The sequence below is a fragment of the Erpetoichthys calabaricus genome, chromosome 18 (assembly GCF_900747795.2).
Source record: "Erpetoichthys calabaricus chromosome 18, fErpCal1.3, whole genome shotgun sequence".
Lineage (NCBI taxonomy): Eukaryota > Metazoa > Chordata > Cladistia > Polypteriformes > Polypteridae > Erpetoichthys > Erpetoichthys calabaricus.
Genome location: NC_041411.2, coordinates 83,407,564 through 83,417,861, shown reverse-complemented (window position 1 = coordinate 83,417,861; position 10,298 = coordinate 83,407,564). Strand labels below are relative to the sequence as shown.

Genomic DNA, 10,298 nt, shown 5'->3' with positions numbered 1-10,298 from the left:
GTCACTGAGCCAGTTCGTGTTTCACAGAAGGGATGGTTTCATTCTTTGAAAGCTTTTTTTTCCCCCGTTTACCAACATTCTCTCATTTTGGCTTATTAGTGTGCACTGTGACAGACTCGAGATTCCCCCTCAGAGAAGAGAGGTCTTCTACCATGGTAACCATTTTAGTCCATCCAGCCCTGATGGATGGTATGACTTTGACCTTGAATGGCAGCCTGGCCCTGTTTTGAAGTTTTCCTTGGTCCCATTCAAACCGTCTTTCACTTCAACCTTCAATCAATTTTCCTCAGCCAGCCATGGCAAGGAGGGTCCACTACTACTGCATGGGCCTTAAACATCTTGATGATAATATCTAATATAAGCACATCCAGCTTTTTGGAGATGGTCTAATTGCCTTTACGTTGATCTTGCCTGGCTGTTACTGTTTTGTCTTTCCTCCTCAAGACAACTCTCTGCTTTCCCAGGTTTAGTGTGACACAAAACAGTTCAGTAAGTTATGTTCTCCATTTATAAGCTGGCCAAATGACTGAGGAGACACCTGTGAAAAATCATTAAGAGAAACAGTTCCGCTTGAAAGGTCACTACAAGGCCATTACTTCTTATACCTTCTAAAAAGGTTAAAAAAAAAAATTGTCCTAACCATTTTGCTATATCCTTGTAGAATTAGCAAAAAAAGCCTTTAAAAACTTTTTTTGAGATCCTTTAAATACTTTTCAGAAGAATGGTGCATTATTGGAAGAAAATGCAAGGGTACCAATATTTGTTTTGGGGTTAATGTACAAAATTTAAAAAACGAAGTTTGATCAATTTTTTTATTTATTTTTTTAAATCAGACTATTAGTATTTCAGTATTTCTTTTTCTCCTTGGTTTTTAAGAATTTGTTTTCCCAGGTGCTCTGGTTATTTAATCCTTATTCCATAATGAGCACCTCAGAGGGGGCTGATGCTCGAGTGGTTAAAGCCTTTTTTCATTGGGCATCTACTCTGCTCATTGGTATTTGTCATTATTAGAATAAAAACAGAGAAGGCAAATCAATAGGAAAAACAAAAATGAGTTTAACCATTTATAACTTTAGAAAAATAGTATTTCTAAATGTAAAAATGACAATGCTGTGCTTCTCAATGCAGACAAAAAGGATGAGCTAATGAAGTTAAATCAACTTGAGGTAAAACAACCCACTGTTTGTGAAGCAGGACAGAATAAAAAATGTGCAGCCTTTGGGTGCCCACAACGGAGTGTGAGGAGAGCCATTGTCATACTTTATCATTACTAGGACAATACTTTTTTGGAATGTTGACTATTTACTTACTGCAAAGGCCACTGTAGTCATGGGCTGTTTTTTAATTTTTTTTGTGGGAAGCATGTCCAGCATCTTCAGTCTTCCAGTTCATGGACGTCTGTGCTGAGCTGCACGCTATCCAAGTGCAGCACTAACCGTCTTGTTTAGGATGCCATTCGCCTCAAGTGAAGCCGAAAAACGATTGTCTATCCAAAAATCTTAATACCTTCACAGAAGCAGCCAAGACCTATTTTACGTATAAATAACAGTATAAATTATTTTTATTTACAGAAACCTGTTACAAAATGAATAACTATACAATTCCATTTTAAATAAAGTAAATCTATCCTACGACATTTGTTCATGAATTTTATATATATATTTATATATATATTTATATAGCAGCCAACAAAAAAGGTCCAGCTGATCAAATGCATCTGATTATGTATACAAAAAAGTCATCTATTCACACTTTACACAGGAGTTTGCTTTTAGAACCATTTTCAAGGCAAGCGGATTACTTGCTTAGATTCACATTACATGTATGTAGTGCTTCCTCAATCTTATAAACTGGAAATAAAAATGGCAGAACTGTCAAAAAGCTTTGCACTTAAAGGTAAACCACTGAATACCTCCTAAAAGAAACAACACCATATTACTACAATGAGACACACCAAGTGAGGAGGAATTGGCGCCCCTATCAGTATTAACAGTAGTCTGGAAAGAGAACAGAAAGAGAAAAAATATATATATGTTCAACTAAATAAAAGTGTCACCCTTTTAGATTATGTCAATCTTGAACACAATTAAGACCCCATCTTCAGGTGGAAAAAGCAAGCTCCGTAACAGTTCTGGACATTCAAGTCTTAAAGAAGAACCAAAAAAAAAAAAAAAAGACACTGTCCTTCCAACAGTCATAGTGTGAAATTGTCAGGCACTTTTCAACTTGTTTTAATTATATTCTAAAAAGCTGCAAAGAAAGAATTTCAAAAGTTGTGTTTCAATGTATAGTTTGGCAATAAAGATGCAAACCGTTTGCATCATTTCCCCCCTAAAGTGTTGGGACTTTCCATTTGTCTTGCTGTGGAGAACCTCAAATCCTAAAGGAAAGTGCTGTCATTTGAACTCTTCATTCATCGAGGGTAACCGCATAATTAAGATGGGTGGGTGGGTAGAGCGAGCAGATTTAGAGTTTGAACATCACAAGGGGGCTCAACTTGAAAGACTCTCTCATATGGAGATTCTTCCAATTGGATGCCAGTAAATTGTAATGGCTGACAACACCTGACCTTTAAAGGATCAGCACGTTATTCAAGATACCCATCAACGTTGTAGGCATATTGCATTATTGGCTTGGCAGTGAACCACGTTTCAATAATAAAATTATATTTCTTGTGTTATTTATTTTTTTACTACATAAATAAATATCAGATGATTTCAATTGTACCAAAACTGGATATAAGGAAAAAATGCCTGTGCAAAAATACATATTTAAATATGTACAATTTTGTTTAACAAAATATGTATACTGAAATAGGGATACTCCAACATCTTATATAATCCTTACAAGAAAAAAGCCAAAATAAAAAGGTACTAAACTGACTTTGCTTTATAGCTTCATTCCAAAGCACAACCTTTCCAGGGTTTTAAGAAACTGCATGGAGTTAAAGTCACTGAGCCCACCCCACTTGCAAACTAGCCCATGAGGTGCCAGACACAGAAACGAGAGGACAAAGAACAAGAACTGAAATTCTTCAACAAGACTCTCCCCCCCCCCCCCCCATGTGCACATTCGAGTAAAAAATAAAACGGCACTGAACGCCTCAGCACTTGGCCCATCAGAAAGCTATTGCTTAAGCAGAGCACATCAAATGAAAGAGAAGTTCTAAATTTTCCTGATAAGACTTTCACAGTATAACGCCGAGACTCATCCCAGTGGTCGACTCTCCTAACCTTTCATTCACTCACTCATTCATTTTGGTCAGTCAGCATGTCGACTAATTGTTTTGCTGCACATACATATGTTCCAACCTTTTTGCATTTTTCATGTCATGGTTTCGATCTGAAATGAATCTCTCAGTTGGAGGGCATGGAGCGTGCAGGACTAAAAAGTGAGAAAACTGGCAAACAAACAAACTGCCCAGGAATGGAGAACGTAAACAGAACACTGGATGGTCAGTTGCGTCAGTATTTAAGTGTGCCAGACATCTACCACAATGATATGCGTGCTCTTTTTTTTTAATACCAAGTCTCTCTGATCCTGATGAACTGTGGGGGATTGGGATGAATTCAGAATACTGATTTCAAGGTACTTTGATATGGCGGTATGATCTGGTGAGGCTGGAATGGGGGACACAAAAAAGAAAACATGGGAAGTCTACAAAATAGTTTTTTTTTTTTTTTCATTACTTTTTGGCAACTCTGTAATCAAAAAAAAAAAAACATTGTAGTGCTCACAATAAGAGAACATGATTTCCCTGTAGTTTGCTAGTAAAATAATGAATTACAATTAAAATGTACTGCAAAAAATTCCCGAAACATGACTGGCTGCACTGCACTCCTGTCAGTTCTCTATAATTCCCATTCATGGAGTTTACAGCAAGGCTTTTTTATGATGATTTTATAATATCTCCCCCCCCCCCCCCCCCCCCCCCCCCCCCCCACCCCCAGATAGCTTTTCCAGGTCTGACTCCATGCTGTGGCCCACATATATGCGTGCAAACACTGTGCACACAGACAGCAAAATACAACTTTAACAACCTGGCGAAAGAAAAACAAAAAAAAAAAAACCTAAGAAAAGGAACAAATCAAGCATTTCGAAAGGTAACACTTCGAGTTCGCTCCCGCATGCAACTTGTAGTTCAGGGTCACAGGTTGACCCACACAGGTTCCTTGCCCAGCCCTTATCCTGCATTACTTAACAAGGAAAGGAAATCCACACTTCAGTGCGAGTTGTACGTCAGCAGTATTTTCCAACGGTTAAAACCTGATTACTAAGCAACATCCAGTGATTCATGTAGAGGGATCGTTTGCTGCCATGGCTACAAACATGGCTTCAGGGAATCTCCAACTGACACGGACTGTCCAGGCCCCATGACGCACCTCTTTGGGATTGTGGAAGTGAAGATAACACAAAGGCCCATCTGCAGTCCACAGTACCACAAACTGGATACCGTCTGTCTGGAGGTTTTCAAAAATGGGAAGGAAAGCAGTTGTCAGGGGCGTGCCTTTGGCTGAAAAAAGAGCAAATCGACATTTACTAAACAGACACAGCACAACCAGAAGAGGTCGCTTTTCAAATGTGTACACGCATACAGAAATGTGACGGTTTAAGACAAAAATGTATCCATTCTGGCAGCTGTTCCCAATTCACTGGCACACCATGGAAATAAAGAGATATTTTAACACTTGCACTCCTGTGGCAACAAAATTCAAAATTTACTCTTAATAGCGATATCAATAGTATTAAAGAGGTAGTGACCTGCTGAAACTAGATAATCACCCACACAATAGCACCACCTATACATTGTCATACAATGTTTCAAATAATTTCAACGTTACACAGCAAATATCCCTATGCAGGAGACGTTGTAGACATTTAGAAGTTCAGTGACTTCTGCTGCGACGCAATTAGCCTTCACCCACAAGATACTGCAGCTAACCAGAAGTGTACACTGCTGTGCCACTTCACACACGGAGTGTTTGAAGATTAAGAAAATAGGAAACTCCCGAGTGCCATTTTTGGCCATTCTCACAATAGCAATAAATCCATGGCTAACAGTTAAAGCTGGGGTAATGTCACTGCTTAGGGTCCAACTTCTCTCCATTTCATGTGCTCAAAGGGAAAGGGGTATCCACAAACCCAGGACCTGCCAGTCAGAAAGTGCTAGCTTACTCTGTTGAGCTAAATAAAATGTCCTCACGCCAGCAGACAATCAGGTTTCTATAGGCAAGAGCCTCTTCTGATGTAGCAGCAGGCACCCTCTTACTCAGGATTCACAGTATTTGCCCCGTCTGCACCACTCATCCTCAGCACAACAGCAGGACTCAAACTGCGATCCTTTGGTTTGTACGGCAGCATTCGCTGGCACTTGAATCAAAGGAGATCTCCTTCAGCTCAACTGGATCAGATGCTGCTTACCAGACTTTCAGGCTCTGGGTTCATGACCAGCCTCTCTATGCGAGGGATGAGAAGTGGAGAGTAGGGGGACCCTGACCGATTTCTCACCTGGGATGGGTGACAGTCCATTGCATCTCACTTTTACTTTTAAGATTTTAAACTGATGGCAACAGAATAGAAACATCCCTATGTCTTTACGTCTCAGCAAAAATTAGACAATGTTAACCCAAGACTATGCCTCTTTATAATAAATGGTTTTAGATATAGAGAGAGAAGATAGAGAGAGAGAGAGAGAGAGAGAGAGAGAGAGAGAGAGAGATAGCTAGATGAATGTACAGTCAGCAAAAACATTTTTCTTCTGGAGGGAGAACATCAGTACCATGTTAGTGATGAGCAAAGCGTATTGAACAAAACAAATTTGCACCGAATTTTACAAACACCCACACCACCACAACCCAAAAATGCACAGCACCTACACAGTAATGTGAATGAGAAATATAAATAGAATTGATTTGACAGAGTGTGCAACAGACTACCTGCATTATGCAGCTGCTGAAAAGCACACAGGTAATCATGGAAGTGAGAACGAGTCATTATAGGGAGCAGTACTCCTTGTAATAACTCAGTCTTGTGTTTCCCCATTTGTGAAATCCATCCATCGTCTCCCGCTTATCCAAGGTCGGGTCGCGGGGGCAGCAGCTTGAGCAGAGATGCCCAGCACTTCCCTCTCCCCCGGCCACTTCTTCTAGCTCTTCCGGGAGAATCCCAAGGCGTTCCCAGGCCAGTCGAGAGACATAGTCCCTCCAACGTGTCCTGGGTCTTCCCCGGGGCCTCCTCCTGGTTGGACGTGCCCGGAACACCTCACCAGGGAGACGTTCAGGAGGCATCCTGATCAGATGCCCGAGCCACCTCATCTGACTCCTCTCGATGGCGGAGGAGCAGCGGGCTCTACTCTGAGCTCCTCCTAGATGACTGAGCTTCTCAACCCTATCTTTAAGGGAAAGCCCAGACCACCCTGCGGAGGAAACTCATTTCAGCCGCTTTGTATTCGCGATCTCGTTCTTTCGGTCACTACCCATAGCTCATGACCATAGGTCGAGGGTAGGAACATAGATCGACTGGTAAATTGAGAGCTTCGCCCTTGCGGCTCAGCTTCCTTTTTCACCACGACAGACCGATGCAACGCCCGCATTACATTTGTGAAATTGTCACCTAAATTTGTTTTAGTGTTCGTTTTCATGAAACTGTATGCAAATACAAACTTGGCCATTTTCACCGTTTAAAAACAGGGAGGTTAGTCAAATTAAATAGGTACACTCTGTTTAAACTGTTATGAGATTCACATTTTATTATTATTCTGAAAAAGAAAATTTGGAATTAAAAAATGTTAAAAAAAAAAAAAAAAGAATCTTCTAGGAAAGTGCTTCTTCCTAAATACTAGTTTAAAGACACTCGGGTCCTATCTGCAAGCAAGTCCACAGTGCCAAGGTTTTTTCCTCTGTTGAACAGTTGGGATGAGTACAGGTCATTCAGCCAAACAAGCTCACCAATCACATTCCCCTAAAACGTACATAAAATTCATCAAGGTGAGTCGTGCCGATCCCTAATGTCTCACTTTGTACAACACTACTTGGTTCACCTATGGTCACTTATTTCATAGGTCTGTGGATCTTTATGTGAGGAAAAATTTTGTAACATTTGTGTAAAGTCAGTCCCACAGTCCTCATGTGCTTGTTAAAGAATTTACTTTAAATATCTGAGATCCACTGCATTAAATCTCTTCATAATTTTAAACACTTTTCATTAGGTTTGCTGGTGCTGTACAAATTAAAGCAAACAGAAACAAAATTCAGCTACTAGATTGTGAAGTAGAACATGCATACCTGCTGCAAAAGTGAATTGCTTGGAAGACCCTGTGTTCCTGGGATGGCACGGGTGTGCTTTGTGTGGATGTTGTTTACTGTGGGTGATCTGGCCATCTTGGTAGGTCTGGTGCTGTTTATACTGCTGGAGGCCGGAGACCCTTTCCGCTTTTTACCTTCCAACTTGTCTATGGGAACATGCGAGTGAGAAAAGTTGGCATGAGAGTTCATGCTTTGCTCAACAGACTGGTGAACAAAAGGTCCAAGAGAAAGAGTGGAGTCACTGCTGTTCATGACTACGCTCATACGTTTTATTGATTCTGCAGGGCTTCCTGACGGAGGGCCCCTCCCTGATTGATCATGTCTGAGGCCAAGTGAGTTTGTTTTATTAGTACAGTTGAGGCTGGCATTGTGAACACTGCTGTGTGCAGACGAGGGCACAAAAGAGTGATAAGAACTCCCTGAGCCACCAGAGTTCAAAGCACAGTTTTTTCTGTATGACGCTGTCTCAACAGAATGGGAAGATGAATAAGCTGGGAGAGGGGAGCCGCTTTTCCTCTTCTTTGCAGAGCTGTTACTATTACAGTTTGTGACTGTGGCAGGGGACTCCTTCGATCGAAAAGACTTGCTGCTGGATTTGGATTTCTGAGGTTTGCTGGATACTGAGGAAGTTACTGCTGAATGTCCTGAAGGCATTTGGGGCGATGAAGACACTTGCCTTGAATGCAAAGTATAGACAGTCTGCTCTGAAGAGCCCATAGGGGAACTATGGGCATTTAAAGTAGTCCCATAAGACAAAATTGATTTGTTGTCACAAGCTTGTGTGTAAGGTGGAGACACCAGCACTGGAGGAGACATTACTGGGCTGGAGCACAAATATCCAGTGGCATTCACACTGCAGTGCAACATAGGCAAAGAGTTTGTGCTTGTCCTGTGTGGTGCTGGTGTTGACATACTGTTCTCTGAAGCCGGAGGAATTTTTCTACAGAAAAAAAACAAAAGCAAGAAAATTCATTACTGAAGGTAAAATAATTACTATCTAAAACATTTCAAATCAAATTAACCACTATAACGTATACCATACATTAAAAATAAATTATAATAAATGAGTGAATGAGAACAAGAGTTTCTCAACATAAAGGTGTAATTTCAGCACTAAAATACTGTACTAATACTTAGTAAAAGATTATAAATACTTAAAAAAAAAAAAAAATTTAAGCTCCATTTGACAACTCACTTCCACATTTGAGAATTAACATACTTGTCCACCATTGAATTAAGTGCACAGCGAATTCGCTCCCACCGTCTGTCAAAGACATAACATCCTCTCCCAATTTGTCGGCTTCCAAAAGTGCAGAACTAGAAAAAGGATAAATAAAAACAAACAAACTCCTTAATCCCCACCAGAACAAATACCAAGGCAAAAGAAGGGGTGTGTATTATGTAGGATAACCTGAAAGAGGGTGATAGAAGCATGAGGGCCTTGAGCATCTGACAGTACAGTAAAAAAAAAATAGATGAGTACATTCTGAGTTGAGAATAGAGCCAAAACATATGGTTAATGAAGCCTCAAGAAGCTAAGTGCGTCTAGTGCAATCCTGGGTAATTTTAGAAAGTCTAAGTTTACTGAAGTGTGTACAGTGCACTCTTACAAATTGTGTTCTAGAGTGCTTTCTACTCATCTTTGGTTGTGAACACAGACCTTTTCACCTGTCCACTCATTCAATGGATGAGTTGTTTTGTACACATGCCTCAAAAATCCTTCAATGTCTTGATCCCATTCTTATAGGAGTCACTAAACACAGATTACTGCAATCAAATGCTGGGAAGGGAGACACATATGATTACTTTTCATCAATGAAACAAAATACCACCTTACCAGTACCTGGTTCTCAATTTCTTCTGAACGACTGGATTTCTGGTATACAGTTTTGGCAGTAACCGTGTACACCATAAGGCAAATCAAAAAATAATAGACCAAGACTTCAGTTTCGTAGTAACCAATGTAGACTGAGAAATATAATTCATGTCAGAATCCTACTGTACATGCATGTGCTGCCTAGAAAAATACAGAAATTCTATAGCAACAAACCTCACTCCATTTTTCATCTCAAGTAGCAACATTTGACAAAACTGTTTTATAAAGATTGACTAAATTTCTAGCAGTCCGTCTCTGTAGTAACTTCATTTTTAAATTCCATGCTACTAATCATTTAAGAGGGCTACATTAGTCATTCACTTTCACTCAAAAATATAAAAATAAAAACTAAAAAAAATATTAAAGCCAACAGCTACGATACGTAATGTTCTATAATGTAAAACCTTGATGGAATGAATGCTTACATGGTTGTATAAGTTCAAAAAGTTTCCCGTCAATTCATTGATTTTTTTGTCTTGTGGACTTCAGTTGCTTATATTAACATGAGAGTTCAGACATTACACAAGGCAATCTCAGCTGCATGTGCAAGAACCCAACAAACTAGCCTCTTTGAGCATCAGCATATGCTGTGCTAATAAAATATTTTGGAAATTAACAAAATGGACCTTTTCTACCCCTGCTAAATAATTCAAATCCCTTACCGCTGCGGGCCGAGGATGATATCCTGAATAGTGGCAGTCAAGCTTTTCGGTTGGTTCCTCTTCATTCTCCCCCTCATCACTTGACAGGCGTGATGCTACATCAACCGCTGGTGTAGAATGATGGGGTGACTCCTGGGCCAACGTCAAGTCATTAGAAACATTTCCAACACCCTGGGTAGGACAGACGAGAGACCTGCATGCAAATAAAAAGAAAAAAATAATTATCTGAAAGAAACACAACCTAAGTTGTTTCACACTGTCAGCCCACATCTATTTCCACCAACACACTTTAAACTGATTCATTTAAACTGAAACAGGACACTAGTGGCAGCAGTTTTAGACATACCTAAACATGAAAACTGACTGGAACTCACATAAAATTAAAAAATTTGGTGAATCCAAATTCACCATTTTTAGTACTCTAAAACAGAAGAGGAATTAACACAACATCTGCAA

General features: G+C 40.0%; 1 protein-coding gene across 4 annotated transcripts in view; it reads right to left on the bottom strand.

Moving 5' to 3' along the window:
- Positions 1 to 3,971: 3,971 nt before the first annotated feature.
- LOC114668300 (ataxin-7) overlaps positions 3,972 to 10,298 on the bottom strand; it is a 90,264-nt gene continuing 83,937 nt past the window's right edge. For all 4 annotated transcript variants that reach the window (XM_028823960.2, XM_028823962.2, XM_028823961.2 and 1 more), the window contains 4 exons: positions 9,843 to 10,035; positions 8,500 to 8,621; positions 7,284 to 8,244; positions 3,972 to 4,513 (listed from right to left, as the gene is read on the bottom strand). In XM_028823960.2, coding sequence (XP_028679793.1) covers positions 4,496 to 4,513; positions 7,284 to 8,244; positions 8,500 to 8,621; positions 9,843 to 10,035 — 1,294 coding nt within the window. In that variant the 3' untranslated portion in view covers positions 3,972 to 4,495. The remainder of the gene's footprint in view (positions 4,514 to 7,283; positions 8,245 to 8,499; positions 8,622 to 9,842; positions 10,036 to 10,298) is intronic.